General features: G+C 41.3%; 1 protein-coding gene across 1 annotated transcript; it reads right to left on the reverse strand.

The window, feature by feature from the left end:
• Positions 1-390: 390 nt before the first annotated feature.
• Positions 391-26,998, reverse strand: ndrg2 (NDRG family member 2). The gene is made up of 16 exons (XM_053859326.1): positions 26,722-26,998; positions 9,923-10,008; positions 9,244-9,285; positions 8,108-8,213; positions 7,402-7,522; positions 6,994-7,056; positions 6,823-6,883; positions 6,666-6,752; positions 5,064-5,120; positions 4,885-4,988; positions 4,765-4,803; positions 4,640-4,691; positions 4,426-4,473; positions 4,315-4,350; positions 3,364-3,415; positions 391-3,103 (listed from the first exon to the last, which is right to left on the reverse strand). Exons 2-16 carry the CDS (start codon positions 9,995-9,997, stop codon positions 2,940-2,942), a joined length of 1,107 nt encoding a protein of 368 aa, XP_053715301.1. The 5' UTR covers positions 9,998-10,008; positions 26,722-26,998; the 3' UTR covers positions 391-2,939.
• Between the last annotated feature and the right edge of the window lie 688 nt (positions 26,999-27,686).

The raw sequence follows: 27,686 nt of genomic DNA on the forward strand, positions 1-27,686 counted from the left end.
AATATAAGTCCTGATATGTACAATGGAAACACATTTTACCTTTAAAATATTATGTGAGAATCAATAAATGAGAGAAATTGTAAAATATCAGTAGTATATAAGAGTGCACAACAGAAATAGTTTTTAGAGTTTCAATTCAAACTGAGGTTTAAAATAAAATGTAATTAATAAGTGAATCAGAAATCCTCACAAGCAAACGTGAAACTGACAGAACACAAAACAATGGAATATTTCAACACTACAACAGTTCAACACTGAACTCATCAGGACGGAATAAAATCCTCTGATTCAGATAGAACTGATAACTCCATAAGAAATCGCATTAACAATTTCATTTTAAGTACAAATATTCAAATTCGCACATACACCAATTAAAACGTGACAAGTCAATTCCTTTGATATTTTTATTAATATTTACCTTTTAAGATTATTAAATGTGTTACAGAGAAATTAGCCACACAAACTTGATTGCGCTTCTTTTTTTCTTTTTTTCAATCGATAGTTAATAATATTCTCCCTTATCAGTGCTAATACTAGAAGAAATAAAAGTTACACATTAACACACATGATCACGTTATTAACTAACTCATGAACACATCAGGACGTCGAATTAACACTTTACAGAGATATCAACCGAAAGGTGAAACATAAACAAGGAAAAAAAGAGGGATCAAAAGACAAAATGGCCGAGCGGTTACAATCGCACCACACAGCTCGACTCCTCGCGAAACGCTCCTCTTTATTTGGCAATAACTTCATCGCATCCTTGCGTGGGCGGCTCCACTTGGTGTCACCACATCACCAGTAGCAAACACGGCACTTCCAAGATCCTTCTTTCACTTTCTTTCCTCCCTCATTCTTAAGATTGAGCTTTCACTTCATTTTGTCTCCAATACTCACAACGACGTCAACATCACAGCATCTTTCTAACTTCAGGGGTGTTTGTTTATTTTATCATGATTATTTTTTTTAATGCAACATCACTCTGATGGTCTCATCCAGGGCAGTGGTTGGCTTTCATCTCACAGAAGTATTTGCTAATACATTTTGGACAATTTCATTTAGTCAATATCAAATATTTGGCCACCAGTTTTTGGCAGTTTAAACAAACACATCTGAGATTTTGGAGCATGTAATCTAGTAGCTTCTTCCCAGCATGTGGTGGCAGTGAAAAGGCTGGTTCATTGTCATCCATGAGTCAGAGCTGTTGGGCTCACAGCTAAATTCAGGCTTTCTGAAGCGAAACCATCTCATGTTTAATTCCCTTTAACACACAAACACTGGGACAGTCACATGCAAACAAAACGATGTGTGTTTTCTGTGTGAACTCAAGTATCATTGTTGCGTGTGTTGGGAGGTATTCATGCGTGGGCAAGGCTTTGAGGTTACCGCCCAGACGATGAACACAGTGAGGGTTTCCTGCCACGCTGCACGTGAATCCACAGAACACCAGTGTGGATACCAAGAAGGGATGTGGCAGAAACATTGGAAGCACTTGTATATGTGCAACTGGTGTTGACTATCTATACACAGGGCGCAGGGCAGCGCACACACCCACAGTTGCAACACAAATAAACCAGCAAGCATCCAACTGCTCCAAATAATAAAATCTCATTTTTATCAACCAAACTGGGGAAACAAACAGTAAAGACAGGGATTCTGGAAGACGTACTCAGCACATCAGGGAGCTAAAAGCTAAGAACCACCACCAAAATAAGGGTGCAGCATGTTTGTTTTCACTCCATCATGAATGTGTTTGAGGTGCAGGATTTTTAAAGGAACCAGACGACCAGTCGAGTCTAAAGTGGCGCATGTGAGGTCAACCTGGTCAACTTAATGTTCTCATCTTGAGCGTTCATGTAGGTTCTCATCCAGGTCCTCACACCTGGCGAAATGTGGCCTCAGATTAAGAGCTTGGAAGCCTTTTGGAATCAAGATGAAACCAGGGTAATACTGTTTTATTTAGGTATTCTGGGAGGTGAGCCCTGAAGCTCAGGTTTTTAGCCCGTTGCTTGGATTTCAACAACACCTCTGAGCAGAATACTCAATCACATGGTACAAAATTAAAAATAAAAAATAGGCTGCAAAACAGACTTCACACTCTTCAAATTTTTCTGAACTCATGATTGGTAACGCACATTTGATTTAAAAATTATCGTTACAAGTGCATCAAATAATTAGCATAATAAAATCATGAGACGGGCCATAAATAACGGCAGAGCCGACAGGACGTGAGCCGTGTGCCATGACACCACTAACTTCAGCAACACAACCACTGTGATCTCCATAAAGACGGGAGTGAAAACAACAGTACTGGCGGTGTATTTTGGTTTCGTGCCTAATGGCTCTGACTGCTCGTGACTGATGAGTCACTCACTGAGGCAGGTAACAAATATGAAGTAGAAACTCATCGAAGTAATTAAAACCACACTACAAACTAATATACACACAGTATTATAAGTATCTCTGCTAGTATAGTGTATCTTTATATCTAGATTGTTTTAAACGTGTGGTGTAATAAAGAGATAGTTGTTACTACTCTCTATGACACGATCATTTCATTATTCATCACCAGCATCAACAACAATACAGGATTTAGAATTATTACAAGTAGTAATCACTATAGATCACATAATGGATCTAAAATAAAGGACTCTATTAGCTAGAGGGAGGGAGAGAGGGCACTTCTTTAGCCCGAACCCCGCTTTTTATTAATCTCTTCTCGCGTTCTAAATCTGCTTCATTCACAGCCATTCTAGGGGGATGTAAGGGTGGGGACTTGGTGCAAAACTCTGGGTGAGGACTTGTTCCCATCCCTTCCTCCCTCTATTTATCAATCTCTATTTCTATTCTGAGCATTAGGGGGACGATGGGAGGCGGTTAGTGAGAAATAAGAACTTCAATTCATCTGCAGTTGCACTCGCGCTTCATCCGATTCTTCAGCAGGAGACCTCCATGGTCTGGGATGGACTTGGGGGCATCTGGCCGCCCTGCGAGCCCTGAGACAGGGTGCGGGAGCGAGAGCGGGAGCCATCCATGGAGTATGAGGAAGAGAGAGAGGTGGTGCGAGAGCGAGAGAGCCGGGTCATGCAAGAGGACGCCACTGTGGAGACAGAAGTGGATTTAAATGCCATTTCAAAACGCTGCCTTGAGGGATCTGGAGATATTTTCTCACACTGTAAAGTGGGCTAGAAAAAGCATGCACTGGGCATCAGTCAGGACACTCACCGGCCACCATTATAAGTCACACACACTGACGACCACACACACAAGGATTCTCATCTTTTCATGACCAAAATAACTCAAAACTAATGGGAATGCCAGTGTGGCCTGTTTTTACTGACACAAGAACGAATAACTTACTGTAGCCCATTCCCTGGATGAAATACTTAAAGGCTTCCGTTAGTTTGGCCGGCTGCAAACAGACACAAACACGAATAAAGTCTGTTAGCGTTGCACAGTTATGCATAAAGAATTAACCCTACAATGAAAAGCATTTTTCAAATTGACAATAAATTGACAATATTTAATATGTGTATTTCTGCCTCAAGCGTATCTCCTGCACAACAGTGCAGCCACTCAAACACACAATTTTAATACTCGTGACAAACTTTTATTTTCAAACACCAACTATTGTCAAACGTAAACCAAGGACATTCACTCAGCTGATGCTAGCATCATGCAGACAACTGTCACTCTACAGTGGCATGTCACGAGTGCACCACCGACTGCATACATAGCATATATACTGTACATGACTTGGCAAGAAATGTGAAGTGTGGCCTGACAAAAGCCTTTTTAGTGACAGTCTTAGGCTGGTAACGAGAGAATTGGCAACGCTGTGCTGACATGTTAGTGCTCTCTGCTATGATACAGCTCTGGAGGATTGTAGATACTGGCATAAAAATAACATCTATGCAATTGATGGTGGTCCAGGACCGTAAAACTGTGGGGAAAGTGACAGGATATTGGTTATTTAATTCAGCTCCCATGGCATCTCTCTCCTGCTGCATCTGTGTTTTGGTCTGTGGTAGGGCAGGCTCTCAAAATATTACTGTCAGAACCTGTTCTGGCACCGAGTAATTGTACATAAACTGTTTTCTTTCTGTCATTATCTATTTTTAAATTAATAAGAATCGCAATATAAATTGAATATGCACCCAAGTAGAAGAAGAAAAGAGCATATCGAATTGAGCCAAATGCATATCATTCCAGCCCTACTGAAAAGCAAGATGAAGTGGAAAACATACAAAACACCCTTTCAATGTTACTGTATTTGAAAATAATCTACAACTTTTGATATGAGTGACAGACCTGAGTGAGCTGTGGAAGTCCCCCAGCATCGGCCATCTGAAAATGAAAATTCCAAAACGTTGATATTCATGCATTCCATCATACAACATGAAGTGATGGAACTTGTGATACCTTGAGGAATGAGGTCGTTGTTGGGTCGAGCTTGCTGTTGCACTCCACCTAGTGGTGAAAGAAGAAATTGCATCTTCAATAATGAACAAACGACTCCACAGATGCCGTTTGACCTTCTTGCTGCTACTCCCTTGATACACATCCCAGACTGTGAGTGGACTTGATACTAAACCACAATAGATAAGAGAGAGATTTTGGAAAGCCATCGACTTACTGCTGCGTCCTCATAAGGAGCCTGGTCACCGACCACCAGCATGACTGGACACCTGAGGAGAGAGCTAGACATGTCATTTAAAAATACCTACAAAGTGAAAAAAGTAAGATCAGGATGCTATTTACTTGAACGTGCTGTTGCGCTCGATGTTCAGATCTCTACGGCTGGAGGTAAAAGAGACAAGATTAGCCTTCAAAAGATGCGTCTAGTGCTTGTCTCCTGTGTGTGTTTGTGTGTGTGCCCACTTCAGGTAGTTCTTCCAGAAGAGTTCTATGTTGATCTGGTTTGAAGCTTTGTAGATACGGTCTCTGTGAGTCTGGACTAGTTCTGTGTTTGATGACAGCTCCTCCTGCGTGAATGAATACGACATGAACACATTTTGAGCAGGTCTCCACTCATGTTCATCATGCGGTCACGTGCGCACCTGGCTGAAGAGGTGAGACAGGAGCTGCTCCGTGAGGGAGGACGTTACTGAGCTGAGCTGGAGGGAGATGAAGATCAGCGTCACTTAGACAAACAATTGTGAGACTCAAGAAAAGAATGTGAACTCTTGTGCTTCCTCTGCATGAATTCTTCTATCTTGGATGATTGACATTCACTGACTGTCAGCTATCTTGAGGTCATTGCATGGTTTGAAAATAATAAAATGATGTACTGCTTGTGTACAGTATAGAACAGTTTGATTTGCAACTAAGGAAGCCAGAACTGAGGAGGATTGAAGACCAAAGCAGTGCTTGGATTGAACCCCGATCTTTAATGAAGTCTTCACAATACCCCATCTTATATAGGGGGGCGCGGCACAGACAATGGGGTCGTGCAACAGGGCCTTTAAAGAAACTGGTTTAACTGAAGTAGCCACTAGTCTTAACCACTCCAGATAATGAGTTAATGTTCTCTCTCTGGAGCCAACAATTCATATGAACGTCCTCACTGAGAGTTGTTTTATTGATCGGACTGGCTGATGTATTCATTACAAATAGAGGGACTGTATTTGTTTGACAGATTTAAAAGCAAAACTTTATGATAAAAACTTCATGACAATTAGAATGTGTTAAGATCACATGCATTCGCTGACATCAGTCAAAGCAGCGCTGCTGGGTGCTCTTCCCTCACTCACAGCGAAGAAGTCGCTCACATGCGCACCTGATGCTCTAGTTTGACTGCACACCTTCACAACAGATCGATGGAGGGAGTGATCCTTGACTGACCCGCGACGCCAAAGACTGTCTGCGCCGCAGAGATAACAGAGCTAACGGCTAATGAGACGTCTCACTTCAAAACTTTGTTTCAAACTTTGCTCTGTGGTTTAAAAGTTGGCGAAAACTAAATGCGCTCCAAAATGTGAAGAGAGAAAGAATAATTGTTTTTATGAAGCAAGTTCAACAAGTTAAGAATTTGTCAGGAAAACTACAAAAAGTGCAAAAGAGAAGTGATAAAATGGATACACTCATGTTACGTACATAAATAAATAAATCATGATATATATTTTACCATATTGCCCACCCCTTTCTGGACACATTTGAAAGAAATACATTTTCTGCAATTTGTTTCTGCAAATAGCATGGCAAAGTAACAACTGTCAGTGTCAGTAGCTACTGTTTTTTACAAATGAATAGGGATTTTCTTTAAGTGCACTTTGGCCGAGTTTCCTTTGGTGGTGTGCCCCAGGATATTTTAATGAACCAAGGATACCGCGGCTTGAAAAAGGTTGAAAAACACTGACCAAAAGTCATGGACCTTTCTGAGAAAACAAATGCCTCAGTCAGGAGCCAATAGGCTACAAAACTAAAATTATTCATTGGGACAACAGCTGCCGGTTCAATTGTTGCTTCTCCAGTAGGAGCCATTTAAGCTCTAACCTGAGTGGACCATTGACTATGTCTTCCTTCTAATGTTTTCTCGTGTTCTAATAGAGTAAAAGAAAGAAGCAGTGAGGCACAAGGAGCCTAAATGAGGACATGACGGAAGACGATCACACTAAATGATTTCAAGGCCAGACAGGTCCACCTCTGATAAGCTAAATTACCTTTTGAGCAGCCCAGTCCATCCACCCTCGGGCATTAGTGTCAATGTTGATCAGAACCAGTCCTTCAACAGAATCCGGGTTTGCAAGCTGAAAAACATGTGGTATGGTTTCAAATCGGTTTCTCAAAATAATGGATTCCTGTCCTGTCAAGACTCACCGTGAACTTAGAGAGGATGTATGCCCCGGCACCCACACCTACTCCGATCACAGTACGGAAACTGCCAGCAATAAAGTACATGTCAGAGTCAGAGTCGGAGAACTGACATGTCTGTACATCATAATTATCAATTCTAGTGAGATTGTAGTTCAATAAAATTGTTAAACTCACTTGAAGAAGGTGAGGACAGCAGGGATCATCTCAGCGATGGTCTCCATGGAGGGATACTGATAACTAAGATAGGAGACATGCGTTGTTATTTCTTCGCTCATGGATTCCAAAAGAAATAAAATTTGCTTCTGAAGTGTAATGAGAAATGCCAAGTACAGACTTAACTCATACATGAACAAGAACATTTGATGATTTGATGATTCATGTCAAACTATTTTTTTTTATTTTGAACATCCAGCTCTCGCTAAGCCAAATCACTCTGGTTTCTGGAAGAAGATGTGAAACCAAGGGAGGATTTTCATATGAGGTTAGGTTGAGAAGATTCAGTCTTAAAAACTAATGTTAGTTCAGGACAGTGAGGGAACATGGTAAGACAGACAAGATATGAGTAGCATGAGCGAGGCCCACCCTGCAGGGTACGCGGAGGCTCCCTCCTCCTGTCCTGGGCCATCAATGTGAATCAGTGTGAAGTTCTTCACAATTTCCTGCATTTCCTCAAACTTGAACAGAGTGGAGAAGCAGCTCTTACCTGCAGGAGAGACCACAACAAGTTGGCTAGTCACTGGGTGTTTGTTTTGTCAGCAGGATGTAATGCCAGTCCTCTGATGAGGGGTTGTTTGGGTTTAAAAACACTTTGTCAAATGTTGCCATTTTGAATGCACTTAATGTTCTACTATAAAAAGCTGAAATCATTTTAAAGCTCTCTTCTTATTACATACAGTATTTACTCTGTACGATATTTTTTCAACAAAAAAGCACAATGCATTTCTGGTTAAAAAAAAAAAAAGAAAAGAAAAGAATATTGAACTTAGTAACAGCAAATCACTACATTCACTTGTGGATATATTCTTCTAATTATCATTATCAATAAACAGGGTTTCAGGGCACAAAGAGTGCTGTCTATGACGGATGAAATATCACTCAGGGCACGTGTCGACACAGATCGAGAGCTGAACATGTGTTAATAGTGGAGCTTACTGCTGCACTGTTACAAAACAGTATGAAAAAGCAAAATAAAAATAGATTAAAATAATGACGCCGCAGCGGCTGCACGTTTTTCTAAACCTCACATTGCCTTGAATGGTTAAAGAACTTAAAAAGTAAATGCACTCACTCTCCAGACCCGCATCATGGAAGGTGAGGATAGCAGGTCTGCGACTGGTCCTCGACCCGTGGATGGTCACGTGCAGAATACCATGCGGCGTCTCCACCCGATGCTCCTGGAGAAACAAAGACAAACAGGAACAATGTCACTGAGATGTGGTCCTTCTATATAATATCATGCATGATGATTAAGCACAGAAAGGAATAAACAGACCAAAGATGATGATTAAACTATAATGCAGGTTACACACAGATCTATTCACTCAGAAGGAACAAACACAATCTCTATAACAAATCTCAGGAACTAGAGTGATTACTCAACTACCGGTTCCTGCCTGTCGTTCTGTGGACCTTCATATGGCCCAGGGCAGGACTGTGACCTTTCTTTGCATCTTAGTGCAAGACCTGCTCTACTACCACCACGTTAACTTCAGTCATCAGCTGGAGTCTGAACAGCAAGCAGAGCACAATGGAGCTGTTGTGTCATCTGCCAGCAAGTCGTCGTTGCTGCTAGAGCAGGCATGGATGCAACCGTGTGTGTGTAGGAGGTAGAGGTTGGGGGTATCGACAATGTGGTCACCTACTGGGTTGTTCAGCATTAAACTATGTTTAGAGGTTGCTCTAAACAGAGTTGAGCAGATGACAATGTGGCCCAGAAGATTTAAGGAGCTTTAAAAAAAAGTTTCCTCACACGTGGCAGCATCCATAGGTCATGACTGATCTTGACTGAAACCAGAGAGCCAGTGTACAGAGCTCAAATAGACCATGAGAGAGCTGCACACCTATCTGTGCCCATCCCTTTAGCTTGGTCATTTGCTTGAAGGCTATGAAAGTGTGGGCATCTCTGCCCTCAGCAGTGATTTCAAAATAATGAACATTATCACAGTGGCTAATGGGTTAAAACCGATGACAAAATTCTCATCAGTTATGAAGAAAATAACATTGCCTTTGTACACTAAAAGAAACTCTTCCCATCATCTCTGACCGATCAAAAATCATTTTCATGTCAACAGTAATTACAAGCAAAACATATCTTACTCCCCTTAAAGATCAGAATGTACAGTAGCTCATAATAATAGTAGTTTTCAAGCAATACTGAAATGTGTTTCAGTAGTTCAAGAGATGAAAAGTGAACATGTTTCTCACTTGTCCTTGATCCAGGAGTATCCTCGCTGCCAGTTCAGCCTCCTGTCAAAACAAAAGTAGCGCAACTCATCTTAGACAGCATGTCCACAACTAAAACAAATTAGTAAAAGATATAATTGTCTCTGAAATGTTTGAGCCATGTCATAAAAACAGAGGACAATTTAGACATTGCACAACTGTATGTCTGATGATTAATTTTCAGATTGATTCGTGAAAATGCTATTTCTTATCAAGTTACTTATCACCTTTATAAATCAGTAAATATTCAAACCAAAGTGACGCTATTGTTTTACTACCAGCTCTCACAACTAGATGTCAGCACCGTGCAACAAACCACATTGGTGAGTTGCAACTTCCTTGGCAGCCGCTGGGCTGTGACGTCATCATACTAGAGCTGCAGATGTGCAAAACATCCACTTGACACATAAAGACTTGCATGCACGACTTCATCCATACATGCCTTTGTGTGAAGTGACACTTCCATTGGGTGCCTGCGTGCACACGCGTGTGCGAAAACAAAAAGATGCGTACAATGAATCTGCACACACCAAGTGATTCCTCATACTGGGACACGGTCAGGGATTTATAAGCTAAACTGAACGTGCTATAGGTTGACAGCAATTGTGTGTAGTACTGTTGCGGTCACAAGCAGCATGAGCAGAAGCGTTGGCTGTCTGACCTTGGTGGAGTCGGCCTGGCCTGTAAGAAGAGGCTTGTCCTCAGTGATGGCTATCTCTTGCATCTCTGTCGTCATGGTGCTGTGTCCTGTGAAAAAAACACATAACTGTCAATAAACATGAATAGATGGTGTTCTTGAGGGAATTCAGTAAATGTTTTTTAATGTAAATAAACACACACTTCCAAAGGGAAGGTGTGCCGTGGGAATTCATCCAAGTTAATTAGCTTTCCGCGACAGTGGCGAGCAGAATATGGTGGAACGGCTCAAACTAATTGAAGAGTGAAAGAGTGGACTGCAAATTAAAATTCATTATCATAGCGCTCTAAGGAAGGCTTGGCTCCCAGCACACTTATAAGTGTAAACACGGAAAAAAGATGGAGAAAACGGCAAGGTGGAAAACTTGCCAAGCTGGCCAACACAAGCAAACTTAACAGAATATTAGGCCAAAAAGTATTAAGTTAAATGAAAGTAAGACATAGAGCGACAGCTTCAACAGATGGACTTATGGGTCCCTGCTTCTCAGCCAGCAGATCCAGTATTAATTCATGTGCCTGGTGCACTTACTGTACCAAGAAACACCAGAGTATTCCCTTACTGTTATCAGGCAGAGCTCATCCTCTGGAGGTAAACAAAAATAACTAGTTAATGCTGATGGATTGGCCAAATCGATTCTCTTTGGAGAGAGTGGGATTGATTTTCCCCCTCAGTGTAACCAGATTTACTGGTGGTTGACAACAACTGAATGTCTGGAATGACACGAAACAGCCCCATTTGAAATCTATTTTCCTGTCTGATTTTATTCCAGCATACAAAGACGTTGCTTGCTATTGATTCCTGTCCAGGGATATTTGTTGATATCCTCAAACTGAGATCCTCTCTCTAACCTGAACATGTGTGTTCTTCAGATATGCTTCTGCGTGTACGAGAGTGTGCGCAACTCATGCACAAGTAACGTGATGACTATATGTGCAATTACATCAGCAAAACTGTGTGTGCGAGCACTCATTAGTAAAAAGAACAGTCTTCCCTGCGGGGTCTTTTCTTCTAGAACTCACAGAAGTGGTGTGTCACTGAACCAAACCCCCTCTCTTGATCTGGTCATACACTATTTATGATCAGACTCTGTGTCCTGGCAAATCCCTCTTTACTGATGGTTGACAGTTTCACTGGCAGGAGCCACTGGCAATGATGATCAGATGATCGCCGCCATCTATGTCACTTGCCAGTGGTCATAATGTTATGGCTGGCTGCATATGTGTCAATACAAGATCAGAGTCTGAAAACAGTCCTTGTGTCTCGTGTCCTTCTGGGATGGGGAACAAAATTAGCCATGAACTAAACTAAATGTGGACAAAAAAAAATAAAACAAAGATGCCAACTGCATTCTTAAAAATTGTGTCCTGTGATGAAAAGAAACTTGTAATGATTCATTTTTTTCTGTTCTTCTTTGCTGTGACTCTTGTTGTTTCTTCAAATGCTTTCTTTCAGTATCTTCATCGTCAGATCTTTTTCCCCATGTTTTCCCCATGAGTCGCCACTCAGAAGACCACCTCCTCTACCAGACACCAAACAAGCCAGGTTGTTTGCTTTTTTTATCATAGGCCTGTCTCCTCATACAGAATAAAATGTAGCTCTTCCAGTTAAGCCAAAAGGCCCCGATCCACAACAGTGTCCTAAAACCTACTGTAAATACATTACAGTAAATACGATCAGAAATGATGACCTTCACTTCCCAGAGGAGCATCAACTGTAAATAACCTTCAGTAATGAATGCCTCCAAGTTTTGGCTGGTAGAAAAGTACCGATATTTAATCAGGTATTTTTCAAATCCAGTTTGGAGGAATGCAATAGTAGTAAAGGTGTCAATAAATTAAAAGTTTAATTTCAATTAATCTCACTAAAGTTGAGCAAACTTGAGACTAATGGCAAATAAATCACACCTTTTGTATGTGTTCTAAATGTAACATAAAGGAAGAGCTTAGCAACACAAGAGTGGTCATAAATGCAATTGTTCATGCACTAAATAAGTTAACTCTGCTCAAGTGTGACTGAGATTGAAAATCATAATCTATTGACAGCCCTAAATGGAAGCAAACAAATACATATATATGAATAGCAAATTCTATCCAAATAGCTGTGTGATGGTCTTTAAACCAGCCTGATTCACTTCCTTGTTTTCGAAGTTTGCGCAATGACCTTGTTACCTTATTTCTTCTAATAATAATCCAAATCGATAATAATCTGTCACTCTGACACCAAGGCCAGCCATTAATCTAAGGTGCTGAGTCAGCAGCTGGGCTTAGGATCATGTTGAAGGACACTTCAGCAGTCCAGACAGCTGCCTTGAACCTGATCACATTTGTCAAACCGTGGAGCAGCTCAGGACACAGACGAAAGCATGTATGTGCTGTTTATATGGCGGTGGGGTGACCTCAGACGGCCGCGCTGAGCACGTCTCAGAAAAGAAACCTGGCCGCAGTGGTGCAACAAAAGGTCTCTGAAGTCCAACACAATTTCACTGTTGACATCTTGACGTCACCTGACAGCACCAAATTTCTAATTTAAAACGCTATGCAAAGTTTTCATCGCACCATAATACTGCAATGGTGCGTCGCAGAGTCGCCATCCAACTGAACTGTATATTTTGTCACCCTCCCCTTTGAGTTAAGGTGAATTCTTTGTTCTCACAGTCTCCCAGGATGTCCAGTCTGTCTGCACCTCCAGCACTGCGGCAACAACAGCCCTCGCCTGCCACCTGAGCCCTGTCCAACACTACCGTCCTACGACCCAACTGAGCTGCTCTTTGCACAGACATAGCCTATTGTTGCTAAATCGTCATTAGAGTCCCAACTAACTTGCACCACAACATACTTATAGTCATCATTATATTTAGAAGAAGCAGGTCACAGATAATTGGGTGCAAATTAAAAACAACCATCCAAGCATTGGCCTAACGTTTGCAAGTTGTGAAGGCGAGGAGCGAAAGTGGAGCAGACAGTGGGGCACAGTAAACATCTCACAGACTCTCCGAGTCAGCAGATGAGCATAAATATGGATTATTAGCATGACTATTTTTAGAACGCTTGTGAGGCAAGACGGTTCTGAAGGGATGACAGAAACACACAGAAGTAGTATGCACACCTACATTTTTGTGTTACCTATAAATAAAATACAAAGCCACACAGTTGGTGACTGTTTGAATTATAAAGTCAGTAGCAGATTTGATGGTTGAGAAACGCACAACTCCAAATTACACCACCTCCTCATTGATGACCGCAGAGTATCAAGGCCCACAAACACGCTAGACAACTTCAATAAAGTTTTGGGATTTAGACTTTCTGTGCCAGCCTTACGCCTTCATTCAGTGATGGACTTTTGGAAGGCACTGACCGCTGCTGCCTGAGTAGAATCCAAAGAAACTTCAGTTTATAAACACAACAAAAAAAGAAGTAATTCCTTGACAGTATAAGATAAATATCCTAATATATATATATTCGGGCAGCAACAACTAGTCGACCTAGCGGATTATAATCAACTATTAAATGGTGACAATATTCAAAGATAATGTAAAAAATAAATAAATCCAAATACATTTTTTTAAATGATCAGGCACCCCAAGAGGAGAACTGGGTGCCAAAGTAAAGACAAGCTTTTTTAGGAGCTTCAGACCTCAGGGTGACCGTGAGAGGCTAAGAAGAAATGAATACAACAACACAACCTCTTCTGCTGTATTAAACTGAACCCAATTTGTCGCTGTCGACAACTACAGCCCCGGATCTAAAGCCAAATCCCTCTAACAGGCAACGTGGTGGAGAAGACAGTCATGTGATCATACTGTGCATAAAGCTGCATTGATATGGGTCGTGTGTAATACATCAGCCATATTAAATCTGCACACACACACGCACACACACACGCGCTGTACCATTTTAATCGGCCTAACTCCATCATCCATCTTTCTTCCTCTCAGCCGGTGCATCCTGGGTTTTTAGAGCATGTAAGAAACGCAGCACGGCCCAGGACGCAGTAGCTGTCACTGTGGAAAGTGAAATAGCTGTATTGCCTTAAAAAAAACAGGAAGGGAAAGTCTTATTCTATTGCTTGCAAACTGCTGTCAGCTGCTTGACACCAGTTGTGGGCTCATCTGCCGACCAGAGGATTCAGGTGTCGGATATCAGTGAGATCATTAAAGCAGGCCAGTTGTTTATGTCTGTTATATAAAAAAAGAAGACATTTAATTTGTCGACCATTCAGCAGACGGCCAGAACTGCTTTATTTTTTAACCCATCCCCCTTCTCTGCTCACTCCATCCCTGTCCTTTAACACGATGTCATCACACTTTGACTCGGGAGTCATGCTGCTAGAAGCATAACCCAATTGTCCACAACCTAATTCAAGCTGGGCGGCACCAGGACACTGTTGTTAGCGACTCTTGTCAATGTGCTACAGAGGGAAGGTCACCTTCATGAGACTAAAAATGTAACAGCAACACTCACCATCTTGGCCACAGTGGATCTTAAAACACAACAGTCAAACAAACAAGTGACATTTTTGCAGATACAGTCACAGTGCGACAACAAATACTGAGGAACGTCCCCCCACCAATCAGGCGCTATAAACAGTACAGGGTGGGGGAAGCAGCTGCAGACGCTCACTTAAGTAACCAAAACAGCACTTCATTACTATGCTGGAATATCCCCCGTCAGCATTGGCAGCAGGGCATGGACCAAAATACACTTAGCCTCTTCCAGCACACCTGAAAACAATGACCTTGAGGAACAGGACCTTGAACCCTCCAAACACAGATCAATGTTGTATGTTCATTAAGACACGCCACATTGTTGGAAACTTGAGGACGATCTAAGCAGCTGAGTCATTCATATAAGGACACATCTTTATGGTGTCTAATTATGTACTTGGTGGTCAGTTATGGTTATGTCACCACAGCCCAACAAGCGCTCATTGAGGTCGGAGAGATTGTTGTCTTGCATGGCAAAAAAAACTCCTCCAAACCCCCTCTCAATAGGTCGGCCTGTACTCATGGTAGCTCTGTAAGCGTTTTGAAATATTGGGATGAAGTTGTCTCTGGCAGTCACTGCTCCCTGAGTTTAAGGCTTACGTAGCTGATGATGCATTCACTGACTTATTCTCCCTTGACCTTGCCGGAAGCATGCAGCTTTGCAAAGCACAGCTCAGTGCAGCAGATTTGGCCAACCATGAACGTCTTATTGGCTACGAATTATTGGCTAGAATGGGACATGATCTCATGCTTTTTTAATAATCTTCATGTTTTGTTTATCTTTTTTTTTTTCACTCACCTCAGATCATCTTAAGGTGATCTTATTCCGACAGCTGACTTTTGTTTACAATGTGGCTAGAGTGTAACTTGAAGGTAAAGGGAGAAGACATAGGTTTGACTGACACTAGGAAGTTATTCTATTAATGCAAAATTAGTCTAGGATTTCATAGTTGGAGTTGGCAAGCTCTTATGGGATCAGAGGAGGGCCTTAATATGGATCTCTAGCGAAACAATAAAGAACAAGAGCGAAAACCTCCAGCTCATTTCCACCTGTACTGTGATTTCCACTGTTTCCATTCCATGGCGTTCATTTAATCTGCATAATTTGATCAGATTTTCTCTCATACCAACAATATCATGAGCAGTCAGACGAAAAGGGAAAACGCTTGAGCAACAAGCAAACGATGAGTCGACTCACTCACTCTCGTCTCAACAGTCAGTGACAGAAGGATTGACGGATCCAGATGGTAAATCGAAAGTACACAAAAACAATCCTTCGTTTCTTGTCCCACAACTGAACATCTCCCAGATATTTTCATTTCAATCTGTACATGCGTTTTTGAATAATTTAGACACTTCAGCTCTTGTGTGTGGAGTTTGTCAATCTCATCATTTCTGAACCCTTTAACATTTATTTGGTCCTCCTTCACAACCTTACCACAAGTCTTTATCCACTACTGGTCTGTTTGTTACAGCGGACAGAAGGGAAAGTGAGTAAACACTTCACTTGGCAGGCTCTCACTTTCTTTCTGCTGCCCCCTGTGTTTGCACTGCTACACAAAGAGTAACGCACACAGGCAGACAGTATTCAAAAGTAGGGCACTGAGCATTAAGGTCACCTATATAGAGAATGTAGGATGTAAGCTGAAATGCTGGGAAGGTTAAACCTGTGGCTGAGTGCATGGTGAGAAGCACACACAGATGTCAGGGATGTTGTGTTGCACAAGCTTTACACATGCGCACGGAGGCTGTGTTTAGTTGGGGACACAACACAGTCCAAACAATTCATTTAGGACTCATTTATGACTTTGATTTCTGCTTGACTGGGAAGATAAATTATTTTAAAGACTTGTGTGATGTCTCAATTAGCTAGTCAGTAATAGCTAATGTTTTTCATGCTAAATTGTGATGTGTTGTGGAATATGCATGCAAGTATGGTATTCAGGAAAAAAATCCAGAAGTGAAGCCATTTCTTCATCTTGTGATATATAATTCTGTTTGAAATGAATCGCTTAGCTAACAGAAACGTGTTCGAATAATTTAACAGAGTCTCCCAGGATTCAGCATCCATCCATACTCAAGAGCTCATTTGCACAACGGAGAGAAGCACACTGTGGTCCTCAGAATAAAGCAAGAACATTTTGAAAGCTTCACCCAGACGTAAAGGTAGGAATGATATTAACAAAAAACATGTTGTCCACAGTTAATTGACAGATTTACACCAAGCAGCAAGGACTCAAATAAATCACATTTATGACTACTGTTTACTGTATGTCACACAGCATATTATTTGACTGAGAGACATCTCCTAGAATGATGCTGAACTATAGTTGTTATCTGCCCCGTGAAAAAACCCGAGCTAAAAGCCTGCTGTTTGGAGGGTAAGAGAGCAACCACCATGGTGACTCAGATGGAAGCCAAAACTCCTCTTGTCTACAGCCTAAACCCAGACACCACCTCCTCCCAGAGCTCCATTCTGCTGCGCCGCTTCCCACGGCGCTGGATGGGCAAACCAACATCACCTTGGCTCTCTGGTCTAAACACAAACATCAGATGAGAAAGAGCAGCTTAGAGACGCTTGTTTTCTCCCTCTGTCTCACACAGACCCACTTTGGCCTCTTGTCTCCTCCAATCCTCTGTGCTCCATCACTCAGCCTCTCTATTATTCCCTTCATCATGATCTCACCTCCACTCAGACAGTCAGAGGCCTCTATGGAAAGGTGAGACTCTCAAAAGGAAGGATTCATTCATTTCTCCTGCAAACCACAGATAACATCGGGTGGCTTCAACTGTTCATGGCAAACAGTGTTGTCAGCTTTCTCTCATAATTGTTGGACCTTAGAGCTTTTCAGAATTGTCATCAACACTGAAAACCAGAGCTTGTGAAACTACCATGAAATTAAATACGAGGCAAGGTCAACTGTAATGACAGAACTCACTCCATCCATGTCATGACTAACGGCATATACAGCCAATGAAAATGAGGATAGCAACACGGTGAACCAATCAGACAGATGCAAGAACACTGATGGTGATGTGGTCCTCATAATTCATCAAAACGCTTACATCTGCTAAATACAAAACAATGTATTTGGCCCTGAACAGATGAGCAAAAGGGTTGCTGACCTCAAAGGCTGGCAGCTGACTTTTATTTTTAACATTTGAAATTGCTAATTGATAAAAAACCTCAACATGGTCACATTTATTCATTCAGAGCTTCGATTGAGACTAGGCTTGTAAATAAGAACAATATGTTCATATCAGTTTTTAGCTCGCAAGATGTGATATTAAGGGTTTCCCGCAGAATTTCCCTTAGTTGAGGTGGTGACCTTGTCATGAAGCTATGACGCTTTGTTTGTTCAGGAGAACACACTGGAGGTAGGGAGGTCCGCCTAGGGAAACCCTGTCATTGTTGCGTGACTTGCCTTATATTTCAAAGTATTATTAAAAGGTAATAGAGTCAATTTAGATGTTTAAGCCTGACACACCCACTTCCTGTTTTGAACGTCCAAACTCATGGTCTGTCAAAGTTAGTTAGTAGCACCATCTCACCATTGAAAGTTGAACAGGACATACCTTCACAGTGACAACATTCATGGCGTTCACAGAGCAAAAAGTCAAATCCAAACAATCGAAGTTCCCGAATGATCACACACTCAAGAACAGTGGTAGGACGTCAACTCTACACCCGTTAGCAACTGAGAGAGGAGAGAGGAGAAGCAGAACTGAATCCCATGATGTTTCAACTTATGTGAAAGAATAACCCATTCCTCAGCCATCATCAATTCCATCCGAGATTGCACATAGATTTGTTTTATTTCACCTCACCTAGAATCTGTATGTTTATCAGAGGCACTGACATTACTGTTTTATTTTATTTTTTACATTTGTCTCAAATGAAAAAGCAACAGTAACGTTAAGACAAAGGGCAACAAATGTTAGTAAATAGAAAGTAGAATAGAATAGCAACATAACAACCGAGCATACACTGACAGGAGAAGCACGTAAGAGACATCTCAGGCAAATCATCTCTTTCCTTTTTTCCGATCAACCACCATAGCCATAATAAATGAACCAAAGCATAAGCATTTGCAAGGCCTTCTGCAATCGGAGCAAACCATACCAAAACATGAAAGCTTTTTTTAATCAACATCTTCTCTAGTATTGTGTCAAGATCACAGATCAGATTTTTTTGCAAGAGGTCAGACATATATTTTCAACATATGTAACACCAATGACTCATCATTTAGTTGCGCTTTTGAATGTTCTAAAACAAAAACGAAATAGTGTCCAAGATGAAAGATCTGACCGAGACAAATATTTTTGACTTGAAATTGACCACCTTACTCATGACCTATGATTCAAGATTAAAAACTTTTTTTTAATAAAAAAACGTTTTTTTTAATTGTTATCAGTTCAATAAATATTAAACTCACCAATTTGTTTGCATGTTTCTTTCTCGAATCGCTCCCCTCCAACATCATCACATTGATCTGGAAACATTTTTACCTGCTCTCATTTATTTTCTGTATTAATGAGACGCTATCAGCGGCTCACCGAGTGGGCTGAGGAGACACTCAGCGCCTTCACCTGATTAAACTCATAGCAAAATACATCAGTCGTCTCTAGACAGATCTGCGATTTCAGGTGTCCAAAAACTGAAGGATACCAGCTATTACACCCCCGCTAATAGACTGGCATCACTGAGTAAATCAACAAGGTCAGACAGTGGATGAAGACGAATGAGCTGACTGCCGTAGCTCTGCAGAGTAGATCTACTCACGACTGATACTGAGGTCATTGTTATGACACAGCACACAGTGCTATTGGGCCGTTTATTGATTTATTTGAAAGACTATTAAAACTACAGTTACCTGAGGGTTTGAAGATAAATATTTCCAAATCATTTTAAAACCAGAAGCAAGAGTGAAATTGATAAATAAATAATCAGGACTGTCCCTGGTGATATTCCGTGTGAGAGAGTGAGTGCCTCACGTTTAACTACTGTTCCAGATGAGACATACCAAAGGAGGTTGCTCTGCATTGGAGCACCTCTAAATATGGAAGACATTAGCTGAGGGACACTCGCACTGTATAACTTTCATAAGTAATGTGCTTTTTGGGCAGTGAGCTTATGACTGTCTTACTTAACATTTTGAACACAACTAGCTGTGTTGATGTAGCATGCAAGAACTAAGACAGCATTCGTAACTACAACAGTCAGGTTAACTGGCCGTCCAAATGATCATGCCAACGGTCAGAAACAGGGTGTTTTTTTTCCAGATTTGTGCCTTTGAACAGTGCTGACATTGTTGCACTCGATACGCACAGTTTCCCTTCAGTCACAAAGTCTGGCAGTCTCATTAGCCGTCTGTCCGGTGGCCACAGATCGACCATGAACAGGCCTCCAGCGAAAATATGGACGATCTGTGTCAGTAACCTGTCACGAGTAGATGCCGGCGTGGAAATAAGAGAAATTTCAATTCCAAGATACGAGAAGTGAAGGCTTAAGATTGTTTTTGTACCAGCTACCAGGATTACACATGAAGATCCACACACAGTGAATTGTTTGATTTGTTCTTATAAATCATAAATATGATGGTTCCATATACTACAATATTAACATAAAAGAGTTCTTCTCAGCTTCACATTTTTCTTCTCAGCTTCAAGATCACTCTCACTTCAGTAGTGAGGGTGCAGAAGGTTGTTGCTGGGGTCAGCCACACCCAAATAACTAAATATTTACATACGTATTCCCAGAATAGTAAACATGTTCTGATAATACTTAACATCATATCACATCACGGTGGACACCTATTTACGGACATTAGTCACCTGACTATTGCACTCAGTTCAGGCTCTGTGCATTTAAAAATGGAGTACCATTTCAGTTTGTGCCAAATTCAAGTGAGACCACTTCTGCTCCCTGCTCCCTGGTCTTTGGGCATGGACAGTGGGGTAAATGAGTTCAACAAGGTTTAGGCAGCTGTGAGAGGGTGCGGGTTACGCTAGACCCGTCACCGACCTTGTCTCCAAGCTCCTAGAATCAACATTCAGGATGATCTAAAGTTTCATATTTATTCTCTGCTATACAATGCTGCAACAATCACAGGAATCCACCTCCAGTAAACACCTTGCAGATCAATTGTATCCACCAGCAGGAGTTCTACTTTGACAGGGTTCTCCTGTTTATTTTTCGACACCGTTGGTGCTGGACTCGCTCTCGGACCTATTGACAAACATTCTCCGTTACGTAACCATGGTCACAGAGCCAGCATTGGCAATATGATCTTCAGACACATTAAGGTCAGACTATGTTCAAAACCCAACGAGAAGTCGATGGTTTCTGCACCATGCTGCTCTGTGCTTTCGCAGAGGCAGCAGCTCTGAGCACTGTACTCCACACGGCTTGACAACATGAATGGATTTTTTGCTGAGAATCTGTCTATAAATAGGAAGTTGTGAGGAGCTGTTTGGACTGGTAGGATCAGACCAGGCTTTGTGCTCCTTGGGCTATCAGTATCTGGCCCCGAGCCATCCCCGAAGACCAAGTGGGCCTCAACAAACAATAGCAAACCATCCAGCCTATATGATAGCACACGGAGCCTGATGTAATCTCGCACACCTACACAGCGTCAAATCCACACTCACTGACCCAGATGCAAACGCTCTTACGCACATCAACGCCCACATACAATACATATTTATTTTGTACTAAAAGGCCACACTTCCTTCCTGTAGACACAACCTCTGGACAATTTATATAAAAACGCAAATTACACACCAGATAATATTTCCATTACATCTCACTTACTCATTTCTTAACTCACATGCTAGAACACTGATGACAATTTAGGCCTCTTCAATTCATCGCACACGATTCATTGTTGTAGAGAATCTTCGACAGAATCTGTTCACCTCGATCATCGAAGTCCCCCCTGTTAACAATTGGACATCCTCCGCCCCCAGTGGTCATCAGAGGTCGCCGTGTCCTGAATCTGATAACAGTGATGAAGTGTGCCTTTTCAAAGTATTGTGCACTGTTGTTGCAGCAGCGAAATCTCAAGAATGGTGTACATTTGTTCAACTAAGCCACAGCAAAATGAAAGCCCCCATGCCTTCAGAATTATGTTTTTTTTAAGACGAAATCCCACGCGATCATACATGGCGGAACAAAGTGTTCAATTCAATAAGTGTTGCAGACACCGCATGATGTCAGTTTCCGTGACTCTATTTCAGCCTGCTAGAAGGCTCAGAAGAAAGTACAAACCTCAGTCAACAAGGTTAACCAAATGAGCCACAGTGGACTTGAGGGCAGCAAAGATGATGCCAACCAGTCTTCAGATAAAGAGTGAGAAAAAAGGCATGTCAGCGTCAGCTGTGCGGCAGTGGTCTGCAGATGGTTCTGATCTTCATGCTTTGTTTAATGCCAATAAAACGTGAAAATAATTCTAGCTTTTCTATACTTGTCAGTACACGTGCTTCATAAAAGTTTTTAAAGTATTTTAAAAAGATTGTTAACATTTATTTTATAAATTATTGATATCAAACAACCAAGGCTGAATAAATACTGGGAGCACATGGACTGATGCTTTGGTCTAGATATGTTTTATTCTAATATATACACTTTTATTTGAAACTATATTTAAGGACAGGAAATGAGAAAGTTAAGATATAAAATGAAGTTTAGATAATTTAATTAAGTTGAAAAATATGCATTTAGAGTTCAATTACTAACTTCAATTAATTGAAGTGTATAGAAAGTTTTAGTTTTTGGAAACATTTTTACTAAATTTTAAACTTTCACTCTGACCTCAAGAATGCCACATACACAGCAGAAGGGCCCTGCACTGAATTTGTCCATTCCTGGCATGAAGTCTCATAGCACAATACAGGGGTACGATAAAAAAAGTGTGGTGTCACTTTTAATAGTACAAGTAAATATCTTCACAGTAATAGCACCATATGTGGTACTACACAAGGTTAATGTAAAACAAAACGCACAACAATAGTAAGTGGAGACAAAGTTATAGATTAGACACAGCCAAAGATGATCTAAAGGTAGAATTATGTGAACAGCAGTTGTAGTAGTTAAAGGTATTATTCATGGCTGAGGCGTTCGGAGAGGAATAAAGAGTGAGGCAAAGGAATACGCAAAGAGCAACATTATATTAAGTGTGCAGACAATTGTGAAATCATTGTTTTCAGTTTACTGCAGGAAGAGGTCCTAGATTTAAGGATTCACTGACTTTTCCATTGGGCAACATTCACGGCAAACAGTGCGTGAGTAAAAGTAAATATTGATTGAATCCACCTACAAAGTTTCCCTTTCACACAAATACTCTTGACAGCTAAAAGTGTTGGACGATATAGACATACTAAAGTCTACAAAATGCTTCCTAACTTTCTCTGAGAATTACGAGATGTTAGTCGTCATTTTTTACTTTACTTGGGCAAAAAAAGAGTAATGAGAAAAGAAGTGTGAGACATGATATCAGACTATGTGCAGGCCTCCTTAAAGGTCATATTCGTCACTAACTAATCCGTCTCCACTATCTCTTAATATCTGAAATTATATGATTAATATATTCATAATTTCAGACAGCTTGCCAAGTCAATCCTTGCACAAAAGAATAAGCTTTTGAGGATTTCTCAGCTTCTCAGCTTGACACTATGAAGATGGTTCAGAAGCACCACTAAATTCTCCTGTCATCATTTACATGCAATAAGCCAGCCAGCTCTTTAAATGAGTCATCAGATGCGAAACTAGGCACGATGGCGATAACAGTGACCCCAGACTGTCATGTGACCTCACCCAGTCACTTGTGTCCGACCTGCTGGTAATAAACTTGCTTGTATCTATCAATGAATTTTCAGAGAGTAAATCTGGTGTCACTAGACAAGGGGGTACAGAGGTCAGTCAAAATCCTCCATGGAAACATGACAACTCCTTTTATAAGGCAGGGAACTTTGCAATCTTCAGCAGATCCAAACTGCTCACGTCTGCCATAGTTAATGATGTCAACATGTTTATCTCCTTGGATTATTAGTTTGGCTGGAGAGCAAGTACTGAATGTAGTGTCAGAGCAGATGACGGGTGTATTTTTGGCTCAGCCAGATGCGCCTGTGCATGCCACAAGTGCAGAAGGACTCTGCAAGTCCCAGCCGTGACACTGATGACATGCTCGCCAACGCAAGAATAAAAATGGTCGTCAGCTTTATAACGCAGGGCGACATCATGCTTTATTTTGATACAAAAGGAACCTTCAAGCCACAATGTTATTAGGAAGAAGCAACAAAACTTTTGAGGCAACTTCATGTGCTTTTGGCTGCGATTGAACGTGCATTTAGGTACTGCATTAAATGGTTGCACACAAAACATGTACATATACAAATAATGACATTTTACATAAACATACAAAGATATTTGCCACTTTAACCCCAAAAAGCTATGTAGATTGTAAAATACTGAACAATTTATGATTGAATGTTATATACAGTATACAGTGTTCCCTTTAGAGAGCAAAAATACGATCACATGATCACTTACAATGACAGCAGCCATTCATATTCACTCATGTTTAAAAATGATTCATACCAACTAATTAAATACACTGGTCTGCCATGAAAGTGGGACAACTGGTCAAAGATGTTGACTTATATAAGACAGCAACAAAACAAAGCACTTGCAGCTTGATGCTCACATTTAAGCACAACACTACTGCAGCTACAGCTCATGTATTTTACTGTAGACATGTGAGCATTAAAATCCACCAAAATGGATGAAGTTGGAAGTTTTTTTTCAACTTTTCTGTATGCAAGCGTACAAGATAAAAAAGTAGGAAATGGGGATTGTTTGTAGATTATTTCTTAGACAACAAACTATGCGGAGATACACAAAAAACCTTCTTATTCTTGCTAAAGCAATGTTATTTCATGACTAAAAACCTCCAATTTAAATATTTGACATGTGATACAAATCCAGCGGTCAACTGTAGGTGGCTGCACCGTGACATTTTTTGGCAATGGTCTTATTGGATTCTGACAGAAGCATTTTAAACAAATATTTGTCTTCATAACATGCATTTCCATTTACACCCAGCACAGAGATAGACAGCGGATCATTTCACAGTTTCCTACCTTCAGTATTGGAGCAAGAGAAAAAGATTTTTCCAACAGTGCTGCTTCCAGATGTGGGAAGTTCTTGGCACCTGTTGTGTTTGCCAAATATGGGACAAAACGGGGGACCATTTTCATTCTTGTTTATGAAGTTTTATTTTCTCCGTGGTAATATCTCTTTGACTGGATGTAAAGCGATGTAGTGTACATGCCAGGCCAGTGGGGGGAGCATTCATACACTGAGAAGCCAAATTGAAGTAGGGAAGTGTCACTCAGGTGGGTGTAAACAACACACCAGCAAAATGGCAAGTCGCTCCAACGTTTCAGTCAGCGGCAAAATCACTACGACAGTAAATGGTTCAGGTGAATAGATTTGCATTAGTGCAGCTTGCAGTAATGAAGAGACAATTGAAAGTGAAAAAAGTAAATGAATAATTGATAATGTCCACGTCCCAGTTTTCAGTTCATCAAGCATCAATAAAAGCTCATCCTAAACTGCAAAAATAAGAGTGACACACACTTCAATCAATGCATTCTGTGATTTATCAACAAGCAGATTGTATAACATGAAAAGATGACAATCTCTTCGTTCTTCTAAAGGAGGACAAAAAAATGTCTGATACAAGAGCAGCACAGAGACAACTCACGTAGATGAAGTGAAATTTGAAATGTTGAGATTCTAATGGGTATTAGCAAGCTAATCTTAGCGTCGCACCGAATTAAAAAAGTGCCACCAGCTATGATAAATCACTCATGAATGGAAGTAGGAGGAGAGATATCTTTTTTACTCCCTCAGCACCAGAGAAAAGGGGGGCGATATGAATTACCCATGGTCAGCTTGTTCACGAGCAGGATCTTTATAGACAGACCAGTGTCTATGAAGATGACGTTTTGCAATATATATATATATATATATATATAAACCACATCCCACTGCGAATGTTTTAAAGACATGTTCAATACATAGTTAAAAGAATTGTAAATGTTATTGAATATATTTAAACCTGATTTCTGATAACCGATTATTGTCTCAAGCTAAACTAAATAACAAAATAAATTAACTAAAAATCTCTTCACTTAAATCTCCCAACACTTGGTCCAGTAGCTGCTTGGACGCATGAGCTATATGGGCAAGGTGAGCGTATTTGGTGAAGACGTGACCTGTCACTTAGATGGTGGTGGACCAGGCATGTTGATGAGGCCACAGCGTAGAAACATCTAAGGATCCCTCGACTGAAACCAGCGAGGGTCTCTAGGGATTGGGCTGAAAGTGCCGGCTGGGGCTGTCACAAACTGTTCATGAAGAGAAAAATTGATTTCTCCTTAAATGTGACCATCTAGAGCCTGTATGTTTTTAAAAGAAGGAGATTTCCCTTCCCAAAGTGCAGGATGAGTCACAGAACATGTGCAGGGTTTGCAGCAGAGGACAACGGACCGTGTGTGGAAGTGTGTGTGCCCTTGCCCTGACACTCACCATGAAAACATCGCAGCGCAATTCAATAACACACACTTTTCACATATTTAGAATACAACTGACTGTACAGTGTATGTGTGAGCCGGAGTAAACCTGCCCCACGCGCAAGGGACACACCTCCGTTTGACATTGAATCCACGCACCATCCGTGGCCCCTCTGGCAGCCGCGCACTCACATCCACACAAACCCCCACCACATTCAGAGAAATGTCTTACTGAAAGGCAAGCCTGCCACTCCAGCTGCGGAGAGCCATAAGAGGAGACGTGACATGGGGTTGGCAGGGAGGGCATGAGGATGTGCGTGTGAGCCGCGACGTTAATATCGCACAAGTTCATGTCAATACTGTCCTACATAGTATCTCCTGCGAGCTGTCATGGTTTATCGAGGGGGAGGGGGTGCACGAACAAAGACCCCGCTGGCGCTGCCACATGTGCACGTCAATAAACACGCGCACTCGCACACATGCGCGCTCATTTATATGCGATCATATTTACTTTATAGCAACAGAAAATGCCCATGTGTTCTCCAGCCGCTGAAATGCCGGGACCCCGGCTTGACATCGGCGGGGGCGGTTCACTATAAATCCATAAAAAAATATTTTCTCTATAACTCTCGCCAAACTCCGGGAGGATGCAGGTATGCCAACGTTAAAATGAATGACCTTTTTTATTGAACGATAAACTTACCTTTTATGCAGCAAAATGTAAAACCCTCAAATTATTATTCACGCAGGAGGATAAATTCCGGACACTTCTTCTCAAAGTAGACGGAAATTTTCTTCCAGCACGTCAGCGGTTTCTTCTTCTTTGCGGTCCAACTTGTGCCTCCAGTCTTCCCGCGAGTGCCCAGTTGTTCTGCCTCCTTCAGCGCCTCCTCCGTGGTCCTCAGTTGTTTTTCTCCTCTCTCTCCAGCAGGAGGAAAATTCACATCAAGGGGAAATGGCGCGCTCAACGACTCTGCACGATGGGGGCGTTTTGCACTTTTGAGAGGTGGGCAAGACAGTTCCTCGGAATATGCCTGGTGGTTATTATTCCAAAAATACTTTCGCTTGTTTCGTTTATAGTAGTGTACCGCAAACCCTTGACTACATTTCAGCTGAGACCACTGCTCTCCTCTACGTTGGTGTTTCATGAAACCCCCCTGCACTTGTGAATGTTGGTACATTCCACCCTTGTGGCACTTGCATTGCTAAATCTGCGTCTCTGTTTGCTCAACAGCAGGTGAGGTCACATCATCGTGTGCGATTGTTGAAGTGTACGAGCGTTCGAAAATATGGAAGAATCACTATTGAGAGGCTATATAGTTCAAATGGCTCAATTTCAGTTGAAAATTGTACCCCATTTAATGCTGACCCATCTCATGAACCTGAGCTTACTTAAAAATTAACCCTGTGTCCTTGGTGCATCTTTGCCAGCACAAGCTCAATTCATAGATTCTTAGGCGCATGTGTGTTTGTTCGCCACAGTCTGCACAAATACAGTAATGCCTCTTTCAGGGGGTGTTGTACAGTGATATACATAGAAATATACATGCAGGGTTTGTTGGTGATTTATGTGTAGATGATTTGATTTGTTTTAATTTCAGTGTTGCATTTGTTTCGGTTGGTTCATGTGTTTCCTTTTTGAGAAATCTGAAAATTTGAATTACACAC

Source organism: Synchiropus splendidus, chromosome 3 (genome assembly GCF_027744825.2).
Source record: "Synchiropus splendidus isolate RoL2022-P1 chromosome 3, RoL_Sspl_1.0, whole genome shotgun sequence".
Classification (NCBI taxonomy): Eukaryota; Metazoa; Chordata; class Actinopteri; order Syngnathiformes; family Callionymidae; genus Synchiropus; species Synchiropus splendidus.

Coding starts and splice junctions, on each gene's coding strand:
- ndrg2 (XM_053859326.1), bottom strand. CDS start 9,997: ATGACGACAGAGATGCAAGAGATAGCCATCACTGAGGACAAGCCTCTT. Junction 6,884..6,993: donor GCTGTCCTCACCTTCTTCAA/GTGAGTTTAACA, acceptor TATTGCTGGCAG/TTTCCGTACTGTGATCGGAG. Junction 4,804..4,884: donor TTCTGGAAGAACTACCTGAA/GTGGGCACACAC, acceptor TTTTACCTCCAG/CCGTAGAGATCTGAACATCG.